Raw genomic sequence first — 18,192 nt, 5'->3', positions numbered from 1 at the left:
AGGCAGCCCGGGGCGGGAGCCAATCAGAGCGCAGCTTTGCCGCGACGACGGCGCGAAGCTGAGACGTCATCGGTGAGCGTCAACCGCTGTCGGGAAGCGACTCGCCTAGAAACCGTCTTGCCGGCTGGGAAGAGGTGTGTGCGCTGCGGACGCGGGGAGGGCGGGAGCCCTGATTCCTGGGGCCAGGGGCCGGCGTGCGCAGGGAGGCAGGAGGGTCTCATACGCGCAACTGGACTTCTGAGGCTTGTCCCCAACTGCCGCCTCAGGGGCCAAATCTGTCCCGTGATCCGTTGGGTTTGGCCTGTATTGCGGGGGTTTCGGGGGGTTATAGTTTTAAATTATCCACTTAAATGATCGCATGGAAACTTTGAAACAGAGATTCTGCGTCAAAGTTCTGAATCTCTTTTGTTGAAGAAAGAGCACCTGACAACATGTTTGGCCGCTTGGCCAGGCGTGTCTGCAGCTGCGCCTCGGCTGCGCGTTTACATTGGCCGTGAGGCCCCCGGTGTCCGAGTCCCGCTGCTCCCGGGGGCCCAGGCCCCAGCGTGCTTCACTCGACACATTACCCATGCAGCCTCTGTTTTTATACTTCCTTCCAGGGACGGCAGTGTAGAAGGGAAGGAAATGAGGAAGGGGGGTTGTTTTATGGAAAGGAAGGAGGAACGGGAAGGAGGAGAGGTGTTTTACGTTAAAAAAAAAAACGAAAAAGGGGCGCCTGGGTGGCGCAGTCGGTTGGGCGTCCGACTTCAGCCAGGTCACGATCTCGCGGTCCGTGAGTTCGAGCCCCGCGTCGGGCTCTGGGCTGATGGCTCAGAGCCTGGAGCTTGTTTCCGATTCTGTGTCTCCCTCTCTCTCTGCCCCTCCCCCGTTCATGCTCTGTCTCTCTCTGTCCCAAAAATAAATAAACGTTGAAAAAAAAAAAAAAAACAACAGTGGGATTGTATCTTGATGAGTAGTGTTTCCCATTCTTTTCCACCCTCTGGGACTCAAAGAAAATACTAATTTTGTCCAGTGCTTGGAGTACCTGAGGAGGCTGCTCATGGCCAGAGGGGACCGGCCTGGGGGCTCTAGACACCTAAGGCCCCACGTGGTTGCCCTGTTGTCTAGGGAGATCAATATTTTAGGATATCTGTCACTCTTTTGGGGCCCTACAGTTTTGGGGAGGGGTCTCTGTTATAGGAGAAAAAAGGATCCTAGGAGACGTCCAATCTTAAAGAGAGGATGTGAATTTTTTTAAGCCTTAGGTGGTGGCATGAGGGGCGTGCTGTGTCTTGCCCAGTGACGTGAGTGTGAGAAGGGTAGGTGGTGGGAGCTATGACCGGAGACCACCTGGTTCTGGGAGGTTTGTTCATGGAGTGATTCACTGGGTATTTATTGAGCACCTATTACATGCCAGGCACAGTTAGAAGCTGAAGAACAAAGCAGACGAAAACACCTGTCCTTATGGAGCTTGCTTGCTCGTGGGGTCAATCCAGTAAGGACCAGGGCCTTCTTGGGGAGAAGCCCCCTCTCGTTAATGAAGGGGGGACCTCGCTCTCCCTTCCCATAGGTCTCGGCATGTCTCTGGCAGATGAGCTTCTGGCTGACCTTGAGGAAGCGGCGGAAGAGGAGGAAGGAGGAAGCTATGGGGAGGAAGAAGAGGAGCCGGCGATCGAGGATGTGCAGGAGGAGACACAGCTGGATCTTTCCGGGGATTCGGTCAAGAGCATCGCCAAGCTGTGGGACAGCAAGATGGTGAGCGGGCTGTAAATAGGGGCTCCCCGCAGGGGTGATGTGCGCAGTAGCTCTTTTTCCTGAAGAGTTCCGAGTTCCGACTCTCCTGTCTTCCCTGAGCAGTTTGCTGAGATCATGATGAAGATCGAGGAGTATATCAGCAAGCAAGCCAAAGCTTCAGAAGGTAACTTCCCCCTCCCACGTCCCTCCCCTGCCCCGCCCCTTGGTTCCTCTGCTGCTTGTAGCTTTGAAAGTTCGGCTTGCCTCCTTCTCAGACTTTTTGAGAGCCCTCTTTTCTTTTCTTTTCTTTTCTTTTCTTTTCTTTTCTTTTCTTTTTTTTTTTTTTTAATATTTATTCATTTACTTTTGAGAGAGAGCGCACAAGCAGGGGAGGGACAGAGAGAGAGAGAAAGAGAGAATCCCAAGCAGGCTCCACACTGTCAGCACAGAGCCTGACACGGGGCTGAATCTCACAAAACTGGGAGATCGTGATCTGAGCCGAAACCAAGAGCCGGACGCTTACCTGACTAAGCCATCCAGGCGCCCCTTTCTTTTTCTTTTGCATCCCAACCCGGTTCCCTTCTGCCCTGAGAATACATTGCATCATGAAGCTGACACTTCTTAAGTTCTTGCCAAGCGCTTACTTGCTGCAGAAGGACTCCCCTCAAGGCTTCTCAAGTGTCAGTGATTCACGTGTCCGGTTAAGGGTTTTGCCACCTCCGTAAACCACTCGTTTCGTTATTTACTTTACATTTTTCTCTAAACCAGCGTGCTTTTTTCCTTCAGTTTACTTAAGAAGGTGGGGTGCCTGGGTGGCTCAGTTGGTTAAGCGTCCAACTTTGGCTCAGGTCATGATCTTGCGGTCTGTGAGTTTGAGCCCTGCATCAGGCTTTGTACTGACAGCTCAGAGCCTGGAGCCCGCCTCGGATTCTGTGTCTCCCTCTCTCTCTGCCCCTCCCCCACTTGTGCTGTCTCTCTCTGTCTTTCAAAAATAAATAAATGTAAAAAAAAAATTTTTTTAAAAAGAAAGAGAAGGAGCATTACTGCTATTGGGTGTGGAAAATTGGTATCGTTCGGTAAGTAGTGAGTGACCCTGCAGCGGGCAGTTATCGGAGCACCAGCTTCCGGGAGTGCTGGGGTGTCTCGAGCGCTCAGCTCAGCTCTGACAGGTTGCTCATGTTGCCGCACGGCCTTCTTGCCAAGGGGGAGCTCTGGGATGGAACTTACTGCTGAAGCGGCCACGGGACGCTGTCAGGCACAGCAGCGGTGTGGTCAGACCCGCTCCCCGCTCTTTGCTTCTTTCCTTTAAACTTTTCCTGAGGCACTCAGTGGCGGGCCCCTGGAGGCACTGGGTGCCCTGGGGAATCCGCCCAGCTCTCCGCTCTGAGCTCAGGCTCTGGCGGAGCTGACAGGCAGATCCAGGCAGCTGCTGGTGGGCAGCACCTGCTGGGATGGAGGGGGCTCCGGACTCTGGAGCCGCTGGAGGGGCGGGCTGACCCCAGCTCTGGGGCCAGGGAAGAGCCAGTACCTGAAATGGACTTTGAAGTGTGAATCCACACACCAGACGGAGAACAGCGGCCGCGTGCCCTGGGAAGGAGCTGTGTGTGTAGAGCCTCGCTTATCTGCTGTGCTCATGGCGGCAGAAGAAAGTGCCAGATCCTGCAGGGTTTTGAACACCAGGCGAGGGGGCTTCTCCATCTGACGAGGTGTGGGGAGCAGTGAAAGTGACGAGTCAGGTCATGCTCAGGGTTAAGTCAGACCTGATGTCACTGGGCGTCTAGAGTGGGAGGCGGGCACGGGACGTCTCAGCACTGGGTGGCAGTTGTGTCTAATGGATACGCGGGGGTGCCGAGGGAGCAGAGAGGATTCCGGGGTGCCTTCCGAGCCATCAGGGTTAAGAATGTGGATTCTGGGGCCGGATCTCACCTCTGCCATCTGCTGGCTCTGGGACGTCAGGCCACGTCCCTCCGTTTCTTTCTGTGCAACATTGGTCTAGTTTGACGCCCACACCTCTGGCTGGTTGTGGGTAAGAGGTTAATGCCTGCAAGACGCTTGGGACGGTGGGAGACACACGGTCAGCCCTGTGTGTGTCAGCCGCTGCTCCTGCTGCTGATGGTGATACCTTCACCATCGTTGTTGTGATCGTTGTTGAAACCTGGAGAGGAACGTTTCGGAAACCGATGTGAGGAAGGGATGTACCAGGGGGAGGGAACAGCATATGCAGAGGCCCAGAGGAGAGCAAAGCAGCCCTGGGTGCTCAGGCACTGCAGTCAGCCCTTTGGGGCGTCATGAGAGGGTGGGGCTGGGACGGTGCAGAGGCCGGCGGATACCCCGGAGTGGCACCAGTGTGCCAGGCGCTGTTCTGGGCACAGGGAGGGGGCAGCCCTGGGAAACAGTTGCAGTTCTTGTTCTCCCAGGGCTTCCTGTCTTTCGGGAGCCTCAGACGGCAGTCTGGGGAGCTAGGCCCGTGGCCTCGTGGCGTGGGGAGCTGCCAGAGGGTTAGTTCCAGGGCAAGATGGGGTCGTGACGCCTGGAGGGCACACTGGAGGGGGAGAGATGGGAGGTTTGCAGACATGCACACCCACCTCCAGGCTTACTCCTCCAGCCCCTCCAGCCACACCCCGTCTCCCCCCAGCTGCGGGAGCCTAGACACACACACCCCTAGGCTGTTTTTCCCCCTCACAGTGATGGGACCAGTCGAGGCGGCCCCTGAATACCGGGTCATCGTGGACGCTAACAACCTGACCGTGGAGATCGAGAACGAACTGAGTGAGTGCCCTGAAGGGCGAGCAGAGATGGCCCTGCCTGGTGTCCCTCACGGCCCCCTCCAGTCCCCAAGGAGGGCAGAGGCAGGATCCTGGTCGCCTTCCCCACTGGCCTCCCCAGGGTCCTGCCCCCAGACTCCTCATTTAGTTCAAGTCCAGGTTCGGCTGCTGTAGCAGAGTGGCTTATTTGAGAAGGAAGTGTGTTTTCCTGTGATGTGAGAGTCTGGGTGAGGACCCCAGGCCTAAAGTCGCGGCATCTGGTGTCAGGCCCTTTCTGTCTTGTTGATCTGCCACCTGTGTCAGGGTCCAAGGTGACTGCCCACCTCCGCATCCCACCAGCAAAAGAGGAAGGAGGAGGAGGGCACGGTTCTTTAAGGGGTGACCTGGAAATTGCATGTCACTTCAGATCACGTGTCGTAAACCAGAACTAACTCACATGGCTGCGTGCAGCAGGGAAACGGCGTTTTTTGCTGGGTGGCCGTGAGCCCCGCTAAATTCAGGGCTTCAGTCACTAAGGGAAGAGGGGCAGTGGATGTTGGGGACAGCCAGCAGAGTCTGCCTGCCCCCTCATCAGACACCTCGCCTCTCTGTCCACTTCAGACATCATCCACAAGTTCATCCGGGATAAGTACTCAAAGCGATTCCCTGAACTGGAGTCCCTGGTCCCCAACGCACTGGATTACATCCGCACGGTCAAGGTGAGTGCACCAAAGTGGGGACTCAGGAAGAACTGAGTGACGGAGGGCAGGGCCCTGCCCTTGGACCACCGGGTCTAAGGGGAAAGGCTCCTCTCAGTCAGCCTTCGGCCACTGGGAACAGAGAGCAGGTGAGCGGCCTGGAGCCACAGCTCCCGAGGGCTCATCTGCCCTCCCTGTTCTCTTGAGGCCAGGAGCTCTCTAGGCTTCCCAGCAAGAAAGGGGTGGAGCCTGGAAGGAATGTTCTCAAGGCTGCTCTGCCCACCTCCATGCCCACTCCTTCCCTGGGTGGGCCTCCCAACAAGGGCCCGGAGCTGGTTGAGGCCGAGGAAGCAGGGAGGGAGATGAGGGGGTGCCCCGTGTCGGCCAGCGCTTCTCTGGCCGTGCTTGGAGCAGGTGGCATTTGAGTGGATATCTGAAGGTTGATGCAGGGGAAGCCGTGCAGAGACTTGGGGGAACTTATGAGCACCAAGACCCCGAGGCGGTTGGCGGTGGGGAGACAAAGTTGGTGAGGCCGGATGCCATCTGACCTCCAAGGCTTTGGGCCTTACAGGAAAGCCCTGGGAGGGTCAGGCCCGGGTGGAGGCAGGGACACGGGCGAGGAGGCTCCCTCGCGAGTCCAGGGGAGGAGGATGGTGGGGGGCCGTCCGTGCAGGGAAGCAGCATGGTTGTGTTTGCGCTCCGAGTTGACGTGGGTGGCGGGGCCTCCCTGGGTGGCCGGTTCTGGATCAGCAGTGTGGTGCCGATGCCCTTAGCGGGGAAGTTCTTGGAACTGGTGGGAGGTCCTCTGTGTACAGAGCCCAGCTTTGCCAGTGTCCCCAGAAGAGACCCGGGTGGCTGCATGAGCAGGAGAGGTTCTCGGGCCTCCCTGAGTCTCCGGGCCTCCCCTCTCTTGCCCTCTTGCCCCCAGGAGCTGGGCAACAGCCTGGACAAGTGCAAGAACAACGAGAACCTGCAGCAGATCCTGACCAACGCCACCATCATGGTCGTCAGCGTCACCGCCTCCACCACCCAGGGGTGCGTGCTCAGGGGCGAGGAGTCACCAGGGCCCCCGCAGGCCCATCTAATGGCAGAGGAGGATCTCAGGGTCCCAGTGGGCGGGTGTCTGTCTCAGGAGGACAGCTCATTTCTGTCCCACGCGTGTGGAGTGAGTGTGGGGCCTGGGGGTCCTGAGTGGTGAGGCAGAGGGCCAGCCTGGGTTACAAGCGTTTGTCTCGGGCACGTTCCCCCTCGCTGGGATGAAGGTGTCCGTAAAGGCAGGGACCTGGTTTGGGGCCCTTGGTGCCCGCCTGCCCCTGTGGCATCTGTGCCGTGTCTAAGAGAAGGACGTGTCCTTAGCTCCAGAACAGCCCTGTGGCGTGGAGACCTCCCTCGGGCTGCACTTCTGTTGACTGAATAAATGCTGACCGAGCGCCAGGCACTGTTCTGAGGACAGACATAGAGAACTCAGCAAAGCAGCCCCTGTCTGGGGAGAGGCAGGTGTACACGCAGGTCACAGGCTGGAGGGCGAGTGTCAGAGTGCAGACAGGTGCCGAGTGGCCTGGGGCGCAAGAGGAGGGGCACCTCTCCAGACTGGGGCAGGTGGCTTCCTGGAGGAGGTGACGACTCAGCCTCATGCAGGGGCCAGGGTCTCTAGTGGGAGAATACTGGGCTCTTAGCTTTCCACTGGGGGGAGCAGCCTTGAGCCTCAGCCCCCTGGGCTTTAGTTGTAGGGGCCTAGGGCGGGCTCCACGGTCCCTTGTCTGTGTGCCATAAGCGCGACGGGGCAACTGAGGGAGGGAGGGGTATGGCCGGGTTTGGTTGCCGGCTTGCAGCTCTGTGGCCGCCGGGTCCCTTCGCCGTCCTGCCCTCGGGTCCCCTCTGTAAAGTGACAGTGATGACAGCTCACCTTTGTGGTTTCCTACAGCAAGTACTAGCCCAGCACCTTCCGGGTGCCAGGGTGTGCTGGGCACGCTGCTGAGAATCTGGGGTGGGGTCCCCTTGGGGGGCTGCTGTCTAGCGCCAGAGGTGGACGGGAGGCTGAGTGAATCGCAGCTGGTGATGGTGCCCGAGGGAAGCAGCAGGGCAGGAACCTTGGTGCTCGGCGAGCCTGAGGCCTGGAGGATGAGGAGGGGCCGGCAGGGGCACGTGGGCAAGGGCCCGGCCCGGGCTGACAAGCGGTGCTGACTGAAAACCTGTGATTCCCAGCAACCCTTGCTTCCAGGCTAATAGCACTCAGTAGCCCTGAGGCCGCACACGTGCATCCACACATATATGTTGTGCCTACATGTGTATATGTGCACACACGCACACGTGTGTGTGTGCACATATGCCATACCCACACACGTATACGTACACATGCGTGCGTGCACATACATGTGCTGCACCTACGCGTGTATATGTGCACAATGTGCATGCATGCATATATGCTGTGTGTACATGTGCACACATGTGCGTGCATGTGTATATGCTGTGCCTACACGTGTATGCGCGCGCACGTGCGTGCATGCATACACGTCATACCTACGCATGTATACGTGCACCCATATATGCTTGCGTGCATGTATATATGTGCACACATGTGCACGCACGCATATATGCTGTGGCTACACGTGTATGTGTGCACACGTGCGTGCCTGCATGTACGCTATGCGTACATGTGCACGTGTGCACACACGTGCGTGTGCGCATGAGCACACAGCCAGAAGGACGGGGCTCCCGTGCCCGTCAGGTAGGGTACCCAGGAGGGGCTGGGTCTGTCCCAGCCACATCCCTAAGTCCCGAACCACCGCAGGCAGCAGCTGTCGGAGGAGGAGCTGGAGCGGCTGGAGGAGGCCTGTGACATGGCACTGGAGCTAAACGCCTCCAAGCACCGCATCTACGAGTACGTGGAGTCTCGGATGTCCTTCATCGCGCCCAACCTCTCCATCATCATCGGGGCATCCACAGCTGCAAAGATCATGGGTGAGGTCCTGGGGCAGAGTGGGGGCAGAGGGCCGACCTTGGACAGTGTGATCGTGGAGAAGCCACACCCCTCGTGTATGAAACGGGGCATCTGGCCCAGGGCCCCAGTGCCCTGTTCTCTCCCTGTCATCCCTCCTGGAGATCACAGAGGTCGGCCAGCCTGCTTGTCCTGCAGACCCGCAGAAAGAATGGTGGCCCTGAGGAGGGCTGGCCTGACCAGCCCGGAGGAGGTGGTGTGGCTGCTGGGGACCCTGGCACTGCTCGGCCAGCACGTCCCGGCAGCTCCTGGCTCCGCACGGACCCCTGGGCTGCCCAGCATAGGCGGTGTGAGCCGTCAGGACCACGGTTTCATCCATGAGATGGGGACAGCAGTCCTGATGACGGGTTGGGACTGAAGGGTGGGCCTCCTCAGACTCCCTGCGGTCTCCGAGCAGGCGCCCCTTCGGGCTCCTAGCCCCTTCAGCTGAGGGGCTCTTTGGGGACCTGGGTGGAGCAGCCGTGTGCTAGGTTGCTCGGCTGCCGTAACAAAGTAGCACAGGCGGGGGCAGCAGGCAGTGGGGGCCTTAAAAACCAAGGTTCGTTGTCACGGGGTCCTGGAGGCTGGGAGGCCAGAAGGCGGGAGCAGCGTGTCGGCAGGCTGGGTTCTCGGCTTGCAGGGGGCCGTCTGCCCAACTGGCCTCTCCTCTGCGCGTCTGTGTTGTCCTCTCTTCTTGTGGGGACACCGGTCGTGTTGGGTCAGGGCCCATCCAGTGATGTCATTCCCCTTGAATCCCCTCTTTCGTGGCCTCGTCTCCAAACACAGCCACATTCTGAGGTTGTGGGCGTGGGGCTTCGACACAGGAATTTGGGGAGACACGGTTCAGCTCCTAGCGCAGCCTGGAGTGGCAGGCGTGTGTGGGGCTGCGGTGGTTTCGGGGCGAGATCACCTCAAGTGTGGATCCTGCCTCCCCCTCACTGACCCCCCAATCTTCACGTGCCTCAGTTTCCCCAGTGGTGATTGACGGTGTGCTACTTTCCTGTGATTTCCGGGCTGAAATCAAGGTGTCGGCCGGCTCCTGCATTGCTTTATGGAGGTTCTAGGAGGAAGGAGCGGAAGGAGTCCGCTTCCAGGCCTTTCCTGGCCTCCAGAGGCTGCCTGCACCCTTGGCTGCGGGTTTTCCCCACTTAAAGTCTCCTGTCTCGCATCCCTGTGACTCTCTGCCTCTCCCTTCAGCTTACAAGGACCCTTATGCTTCATAGAACCCTCCCCTCCCTCCCGCCCCTCTCAGAGTCCTTAACTGTGTCTGCAAAGTCCCTTCGGTCCTATAAGGCAGCACGAAGGTTCTGGGGACTCTGATGTCAGCTTCTGGGCGGGGGGCGCTCTGCTCACTTGCAAGTTACCATGCCTTGATCGCTTACCTAATCCTTAAAGACGCCTAGTGCGGAGCCTGGCACACAGCAGTCCCCCGTGAAAGGTAAACGTTTTTATCTGCAGCTTCTCTGCGCTGGGCCTGGAGACAAGCCCACAGGAACCCAGGGGTGACTGACACCAGGCCCCGTCATCAGAGCGTCCCCAGCCTGGTGGCCGCCGTTCTAACACAGAGCAGGGGCTGTGCAGCTCTGTAGACTCTGGGGGCTCCTGTTGGGCCGCCTCCTCACTGCGCACCCTCAGGCGGGTGGTTTCACCTCTCTGGGCCTCCTCTGAGTCCTCCCTCCGAAGCGGGACCCATCAGCCCTCCCTAGCAGGGCCAGCTCGGGAACTCAACCAGACGCTCAGGTTAAGGCACGAAGTGTGCGGTGAGCCCCCAAACAAGTGCCGTGTTTCCTTTGACCTCCTCCCTCCCTCTCTCCTGCCGCAGGGGTGGCTGGGGGCCTGACCAACCTCTCCAAGATGCCCGCCTGCAACATCATGCTGCTTGGGGCCCAGCGCAAGACGCTGTCTGGCTTCTCGTCCACCTCTGTGCTGCCCCACACTGGCTACATCTACCACAGCGACATCGTGCAGTCTCTGCCCCCGGTGAGCCGCCCTGACACGTGGTCCCCGTGGAACCTTCTGCTGTGGCAGAAGCAGCCTTGTCCGGGGGGCAGTGTGAGCCTCAGCAACTTGCCCCTCTGCTCCCCGGTTCCCACTGGTCACAGCTGACAACAGTGGTCAGGAGCTCGGACGACAGGGTCACATGGAGCATAAGAACAAGGACCCTGGAGCAGATGTGCTGGGCTTGGGATTAACAGCGGGCAAGAGATGTGAGCTCTGTGTCTCAGTCTCCCTGTCTGTAAAATGGGGGGGATAGAACCTGCTTCCCAGGATTGTGATTAGGACTCTTATGTATGCAACACCTTCAGGTCACGCTTGCACATAAGAAGCAACGTAAGCATTAGCTTGTGAGGTGCAGGGGTCCCCAAACCACCCCCAGCTTCAATAACCCACTAGAGGGAGGTGCAGACTCACTGAGCTGACGCACTTGAATTGTGGTTTGTCACGAAAGGACAGACTCCCAGCAGCCAAGGGAGGAAGTGGGTGGGGTCGGAGCCAGAAGTAGCAGCCACGGCACTTCCAGACCTCCTCTCCCCGTTGCCCACGTCACTCCCGGCCTCCACACGTGACAGCGTGCGGGGGAATCGCCATCAGGGAAGCCCCACTGAGCCTCCAAGTTGGGAGTCTTCTCTGGGGTTGTGTAGACCTGACTGGGTAGCCCAGGTGGCTGATCTGGGTTCCAGGTTGACTGAGATCCTGTAACCCAGACACCCCCCTGAGTGTCTCACATGGTTGGTCTCTGCCTTGTCCAAGGTCCCAGGCCAACAAAGGTTACCTCCCAGAGCTGAGGGCCAGGCTGGAACTCTTAGGGCAAGGCTGCTTTTGGCCACGCGAAGCCACTGCCAACTTTATTATCGTTATTTATCGAGACATGGCTGTGGGTTTACGTGTACCATCTTGGTGCATCTCAGATCATGGGCCACCTGCCTTTCGTGGCACAGGACACAATTTTCTGATGCACAGATGGATGTGTTCTGTTTTAATCACTTTCTTTTTAGTATGTGACAGTCTTCCACTGCAGTAATATAGATGTCTGTGCAAAGGGGCTCAAGTTTTTGAAAAGTGGGCTGAAAGAAAACAGCAATGATGATAGTTTGTTGCGGTAACACGTTATTACAGGTTTTCACAGTAACGCGTGGCAGGGACGGTGAAGTGCTGGTGGGCAGAGGGTGAGCCCTGGTGCCTGTGGTTTCTGAAATGCTCAGGGCTCTCAAACGAATTCTCTCACTGACTCTGCCCCTTCCTGCTGCTCCAGGATCTCCGACGGAAAGCGGCCCGGCTGGTGGCGGCCAAGTGCACGCTGGCAGCCCGTGTGGACAGTTTCCACGAGAGCACAGAGGGGAAGGTGAGGCACGGGCGGGCGTCTGTGTGCGTCTGTGGTGTGTCTTGTGTCCTGGGGGGAGGCACCATCAGGGGACCCAGCACACACGAGCAGTGTTCTAAGTGTGTGGAGGGGGGTGTGTCGTGTATGAGTGTCGTCGTCCAGCCCTGTGGGTCAGAAGTCCGCCGAGGGTCCCGCCGTGCTGAGATCCGGTGCTGGCACAGCGTTCCCTCTGGAGGCTCTTGGGGAGGATCCGCCCCCTGCCTTTCCCAGCTTCTGGAGGCGCCTGCTGCCCGGGGCTCGCAGCCCTCCTCCGTCCGCACTGCTGGCAGCGTGGCGTCTTCTGTCTCTCCCTGACTCGAGGCCTGTCTCCACGGGTCCTCCTCTGACTCCTTTAAGGACGCGGTGATGACGTGGGGCCCACGCTGGCCATCTAGATCGTCTCCCGTCTTCACATCTCTCACCTGATCACTCCGGAGCGGAGACGAGGATGTGGACACCCTGGTGGGGCGGTTTTGCCTGCTGCACCGGGACCTGTCACCATCCAGACCGTCATTCAGTTCGCCTCTGTGTTCCTCAGCAGACCCGCTCTGTGAAAGGGGATGTGTTTTGTGTCTTGTGCACTGGCGTCCAGACACCCAGCCTGGCACAGTGTTCAGGGTTGTGATCTCCCTCCTTTCTCTCTCCCTCTCAACCGCTGGTCGAGATGCTGGGGCTACCGCAGTGCGCCGCTCAGACCAAAGCCCTGTGTGCGCATGCACGTTCTGGTTGGGGGCAGGGCGAGGGGGCCAGGGACATCTGTGCTGTGTCCAGTGGCGCCGTGTCACTGCTGAGTAGGGGTCAAAGGGTGCCGGGCTGGTGGGGGAGGTGGGCGCTGTTTAACCAGGTTGTCGGGGGCGGGGGGCTTCTCTGAAGAGGTGAAGGTGTAACGTACGTACACCTGGGTCAAGTTAGCAAGCAGCTCCCGTGAGTGCCTGGGGGAAGAGACCCAGGAGGAGGGAGCGGCCAGTGCGCAGGCCCCAGCCTGGCGGTGGGGCGGGGTGGGTCCTGCAGAGACCTCGCTGCAGCAGAGGTGCTGGAGAGGGGTGGCATTTGGGGTCTCTCTGAAGGAAGAGCTTGCTGGGAGAGAGAGCACGGAGGTGAGGCTCCCGGGTGACCCCACTTGCAGAGGCTGGGGCCAAAGGCTGGGGAGGAGGCGCGGGCCTGGGGTTGGCTGTGTTGCATTTGAGGGGCTGCCTGCACCCGCATCGAGGAGACAGTTGTGTGTGCAGTGCAGTGAGGAGTCTGGGCCCGAGAGCGGACGGGTCCCCCAGGCCCTGATGGGACCCGCGCGCCCTCCCCAGGTGGGCTACGAGCTGAAGGACGAGATCGAGCGGAAGTTTGACAAGTGGCAGGAGCCACCCCCTGTGAAGCAGGTAAAGCCGCTGCCTGCGCCCCTGGATGGGCAGCGCAAGAAGCGAGGCGGCCGCAGGTGGGTCCCGAGGCCCGGGGTCAGGGGGAGGGAAAGGGAAGGGACTCGCCCCCCAGCTGACCCCCGGTGCCCATCCCCAGGTACCGCAAGATGAAGGAGCGGCTGGGGCTGACCGAGATCCGGAAGCAGGCCAACCGCATGAGCTTTGGAGAGGTCAGAACCCCGACCCAGACACTTCGCCCTTTCCCACTGCGGGGCCTCAGGGGTCGTCTTTGTCACAAGCGCTGTCCCTCTGTCCCCTGCCACGCTTCTCCTCTCTGCTGGGGCACTACGCCCGCCTCCAGTCTCTCCCCCACATCCATGCACCCCTACACAGCACTCTGTGCCGGCCCTATCCCCCCCGCCCCCCGCCTTTCTGTACATGTCCTTCCCCTGGCTGCACCTCCGCCACTCTCTTCTCTGAGCATCACCCTGCTGGTCCTGCAAGAACTAGCTCGAGTGTCCTTTGGTCTTCGAGCCCGGCTTCGGTTGTTGACGCCGTGCACGCGTGTGTGCATGCACACACGGCCCCTCTCGGGGGTCATCTTGGCCCCACAGGCACCTGAATCAGGTGAACGGCCGGGTGTCTGGCTGATGGAGGGTGGCTAACTCCGGGATGCCTCCTCCTCCCACCAGATAGAGGAGGACGCCTACCAGGAGGACCTGGGCTTCAGCCTGGGCCATCTGGGCAAATCAGGCAGCGGGCGGGTACGGCAGACACAGGTGAACGAGGCCACCAAAGCCAGAATCTCCAAGACACTGCAGGTACAGACCAGGCCTGGGCGGGTCCAGGGGTGAGGGGGCACCGGTGGGCAAGCCCGGGGCAAGCCCAGACGTCCCCTGCCCCCACCTCCCCACAGCGGACACTGCAGAAGCAGAGTGTGGTGTACGGAGGGAAGTCCACCATCCGCGACCGTTCCTCAGGGACAGCCTCCAGTGTGGCCTTCACCCCACTCCAGGTACTGGACGCCGGAGTCAGGAGGCTCCACTCCCAGCTTTCCCAGCAGCCCTGGGCTTCAGCCTCTTCTCCTGTGAGACAGGCACACGATCGAGCTCCTCACAGGGCTGGTGTGGACGGGGCATCAGTGAAGCCCCTGGAGGGCATGGCCCCCCGGTGCTCAAGTTAGCAGGGACAGAAGGGACACGGTCCTGCCAGCAAGCCCAGGCTGGCTTTAGACTCAGGCTGTGGGCGACCCTGTGACCTCGAGCCGGCTCAGCCCCTCCCTGAGGTGCTGGGTGGTTGGGACAACCACAGGCCCTCGTGAGAGGGTTCATAGCTGGCTGGGAGGGTGAGGTCCCAGCCCGGCCAGTGCACAGGCTGGAGCCACTGCGTCCGTCCCTTCCTTGGCTTACGCGCCCACAAAACAGGGCTGGTGTGTCCCACGGCATCGAACAGAACAGCCTTCCTCTGTCAGCAAGGGTCTGCTGAGCACCTAAGTCCCCTGCACCGTTGGAAGGGCCGGGGGCAAAACCACAGACACCAGGCAGTAAGCCTTGCCTTTGTGGACCTTATGGGGTGGCAGGTCAGGTAGGTAAGATACACAGCCTGTCGGAAAGTGGAAAGTGCACGGAGAAGAGGGGGTGAGGGGTCAGGCTGGAGGCCCCCAGGGAGGCCTCAGCCGCAAGGTGAGGGTTACCGTGTGGAGGATACTGGGAAAGGTTCCAGCCACTGTGGGGCCCCCAGCGCGGGTCACTGTCACTACCGGGGTTGGTGTGATTCGCACCACGGCGGCAGGGGAGCCGCTTCACTCTGTGACTCGGTTTCCTTACTCAGGAACCAAACCGGGTTGGCTGTTCTGAAACTGTGTTTTTAAAATCACCTGGAGGACCTGTTAAATATTCAGATGCCCAGGTCCTCCTTTGGGGCGGGGGCAGTTTGGTGACTGGCAAACTGTCCTCATCACCTGGAGCCCCAGGACCATTGAGAAGGGCTCCCTGACATTTCATGATCCTCTTACTGGGCTGGGGGGGGGGGGGAACCTGTCAGCGGCCAGCCCAGCTCCCCACCCCATCGTCACCTCCCCCGCCTTCCCAGGGCCTGGAGATTGTGAACCCGCAAGCAGCCGAGAAGAAGGTGGCTGAGGCCAACCAGAAGTATTTCTCCAGCATGGCCGAGTTCCTCAAGGTCAAGGGCGAGAAGAGCGGCATCATGTCCACCTGAGGGACTGTACCCAGGTGGCTGCCCCTGAAGCTACGGGCCCTGCCCTTCTGAAGGGACCCGGGTCAGGATCGGGCTGGGAGTGTCCCTCAGCAGCCCCGTGCCAGGACTGTCCGAGGAGGCATGGGAGGAGCCGGCCCCCTGAGCACCAAGACGGCCTCCCCATCTTGGGGGATAGAGCCAGTCTTCATCACGCTTCATCTTTTTTACCTAGAAAGGGAGATACTTTTGGAAAAAGTGCAATTAAAAGCACATTATCAGGTTCTGTTCCTGGGGAGTGATCATTTGTCAAACACCTGCACGACTGGAGGAGTCCGCTGTGGGGCTTGGGGGACAAAGCTGGGGCTCCCGATCCAGGTGGTGTCTGGACCCCACCCTGGCCCTTTGCTTCCCTGTCCTGGATTCCAGGAAGAGCAGAGCCCTCTCCGTCTCCAGACCACTTGGAGAACGTCCATTGTTTTGATGCTCCCAAGTGATATGGCTGCCCAAAGCCCCAGCCCTGAAAACAGGCCAGCCGGGGTGGCTGTGGGGTCTCAGGTGTGCAAGCCTCCATGCCACAGGTCCCTCATGAGGACGTGAAGGACGCCCAGGACCTGCTCGGTGTTGGGCTTCCCGTCAGGGTCCGTTGTGTGTGGACTGGTGAGCCAAGCCCCAGTGGGGCCGAGCACACAGGCTCCCTGCTGGCAGGGACTCAGTGCTGTCAGAGTTCCTGCCAGCTCAGCAAGTGGAGCCCCCAGGCTGTCTTGGAACCGGGGCTCAGCCAAGGTCTCCTTCACTTTGGCTGAGGGGCACGTGGCCTATAGGCAGGTGGGGACAACGCTGGCAGCAGAGGCAGTCCCAGCAGCTACCCTGCAAGAGCTAATTCAGGAAGAGCCCCACACGGGGCCCGTTTGCTGTGCTCTGGAGCCAGGCTCCACAGAGTGCCGGAGCCTGGTCACTGACCCGTGAGGGCAGTGCCCCTCTTAGTTACCCAGGAGGTGGGTGCACAGCCCGCCCTGCACCTGTGCCCGCCTTCCCCCCTCCATCTCTCGCTGTCTCCCTGGGGCTCTAACCGGCTGGGTCCTAGCTGAGATCTCCCTTCCTGTTCCTCTCTCTGGGCCGCCCCCCATCACACTTGTTCTAAGTGTGTCTCATTTCAGGGCTCACTCTGTGGACCTTAGCAGCTCTCTGAGTCTCCTCTCTCACATCAGAGTCTACATCACCCCGGGGGATCCTTCTAGTGGCCGGCCAAATTACCTAGGTCGCTTAGCTGTGTCCCCACGTTTATCCTGGAGTCTTTAAATTTTTTTTATTTTTAAGAAAAAAAAAATTTTTTTTAACATTTCTTATTTATTTTTGAGACAGAGACAGAGCATGAACAGGGGAGGGGCAGAGAGAGAGGGAGACACAGAATCGGAAGCAGGCTTCAGGCTCTGAGCCATCAGCCCAGAGCCCGATGCGGGGCTCGAACCCACGGACCGCGAGATCGTGACCTGGCTGAAGTCGGACGCTTAACCGACTGAGCCACCCCGGTGCCCCTATCCTAGAGTCTTTAGATGAGCCCTGTTTGGAAGTGACAGCCTTTGCTGATCTCTGCTGATGGGTCTGCCCGGGGGAGGGCGCTCTGCCCGCCCCTCTTCAGAGCCTCCACCTCCGTGGCCAGAGTCAAGAAAGAATCTGAGTCACCTGGTGCTGCAGTCCTGCATAGTCTTAGAACAGAGATGCTCAAAACTGAACATGCTTGAGAATTACCTGGATGGCTTGTTAAAACCAGGGTTTCAGGGCTCAGAGTTTCTGATTCAGTTGGTCTATGGGGGAGCTAAAAAATGTGCATTTCTAATAAGTTCCCAGGTGATGTTTATGCTGCTGGTCCAGGTACGTCACTGAGAACCCACTGCTCCCATAAAATTTTGTTAGACTAGCTGCATGTTGGAATCATCTAAGCAGATTTAAAAATTACTATCTGGTTCATATCCTCGAAAATTCAGATTTCATTCCTCTAAGCCCTGAGTATCTGGCTTTTTTTTTTTTTCCAAGCCACCCAGGTGATTCTAATTGCAGCCGAGTTTGAGAACCACTGACCTGAATCCTTGCTACTCAAAAGTGCCAAGTGTGGACCATCAGCATCACCTGGAAACTTGTCAAAAACCAGAATCTGGGATCTCCTGAACCAGAATCTGCATTTTAGCAAGTCTTCAAATGGTTCCCAAGACCTCTGAGAGGCCCTGCTCCATCCAAGGGCCACACTTTGAAGAGCGAAGCTCTTGATGAATGACTCTCAAACCCCAGTAAGCATGGGAATCACCAAGGGAAGTGTGTAAAAACGCAGATCTCTAGGCTTCGCTCCTCAGGTCCGTGTGGGCCTAAGAACACTGCATTTTTAGTCATCTCCCCTTGTCAGATAATTCAGATGCGGCTCTTAATTGCATCTTCCTTGGGTGTATCTTTTTTATGTATTGACTATGTGACCCGGAGCAAATACCTCGTGGGTGATTCGGGTACCACTGCCTACCGAGTCGTCAACCACACTTCATCCCTCGTATTCATTCAGCACACAAGTCACTATACTTCTGTGAATGCAAACCCCGGAAGGGCAAACTGGAATTATCGTGGAAACGACGGTAGAAGTGCAAAAGTGGATCCTGCACACGAGGTCGGCAAGTCTTCGCCGCTGGAGCGCAGAGCAGAGAGCGGGAGAGGACGGGGTAGCCCCCTCTGTCCCTTCTGCAGCGTGCCCACAACACCGAGGAAGCGGGCTGCGGAGGACAGTGCCCCACAGTAACCGCACAACTAGGCCGAGGCAGGACAGAAACGCCATGCCCCTGCCATGGGTATGCGAGGTGCCAGTGACTTGGGGCACTGGCCACTGCTTCCTTCCCTCCGTTCACCGTACAGAGACTCAGAGATATGCCCAACAGACACTTGCAGGAAGACGACGCAGCTGGGACACAAGGGATGCGGAAGATGTGTCCAGGAGCCGACGCTGCCTGCTACGCCCCGTTTCACACGCCTCAGGGGCGGGTACCAACCCCCTCGCGGCGTTGCAGGATACGCGGGGGCGAATGGCAACGGCCAGGGCCAACGAGGGGAAGGGGGTGGGCCCTCTTGCCCAGCTCCTCCCCGGTGGCCCCAGGGCTGTTTTGAGTGGCAGACG

At 59.0% G+C, this 18,192-nt stretch overlaps 1 protein-coding gene across 1 annotated transcript; it reads left to right on the top strand.

The window, feature by feature from the left end:
* Window positions 1-11: 11 nt before the first annotated feature.
* On the top strand, window positions 12-15,328 carry PRPF31 (pre-mRNA processing factor 31). Its single transcript, XM_045441571.1, has 14 exons — window positions 12-134; window positions 1,550-1,734; window positions 1,837-1,897; window positions 4,399-4,482; window positions 5,079-5,176; window positions 6,084-6,190; window positions 7,947-8,116; window positions 9,955-10,112; window positions 11,386-11,475; window positions 12,795-12,922; window positions 13,003-13,075; window positions 13,538-13,666; window positions 13,762-13,860; window positions 14,937-15,328. Exons 2-14 carry the CDS (start codon window positions 1,558-1,560, stop codon window positions 15,060-15,062), a joined length of 1,500 nt encoding a protein of 499 aa, XP_045297527.1. The 5' UTR covers window positions 12-134; window positions 1,550-1,557; the 3' UTR covers window positions 15,063-15,328.
* Window positions 15,329-18,192: the final 2,864 nt, after the last annotated feature.

This window comes from Leopardus geoffroyi, chromosome E2, assembly GCF_018350155.1.
Source record: "Leopardus geoffroyi isolate Oge1 chromosome E2, O.geoffroyi_Oge1_pat1.0, whole genome shotgun sequence".
Classification (NCBI taxonomy): domain Eukaryota; kingdom Metazoa; phylum Chordata; class Mammalia; order Carnivora; family Felidae; genus Leopardus; species Leopardus geoffroyi.
This window is presented reverse-complemented; position numbering and strand designations above follow the sequence as displayed.

What these genes read in the sequence shown, in the direction of transcription:
- PRPF31 (XM_045441571.1), top strand. Translation starts at nt 1,558, where the DNA reads ATGTCTCTGGCAGATGAGCTTCTGGCTGACCTTGAGGAAGCGGCGGAA. An exon ending in AGCTGTGGGACAGCAAGATG is followed by an intron (nt 1,735 to 1,836) that starts GTGAGCGGGCTG and finishes TTCCCTGAGCAG; the next exon opens with TTTGCTGAGATCATGATGAA. An exon ending in GAATCTCCAAGACACTGCAG is followed by an intron (nt 13,667 to 13,761) that starts GTACAGACCAGG and finishes ACCTCCCCACAG; the next exon opens with CGGACACTGCAGAAGCAGAG.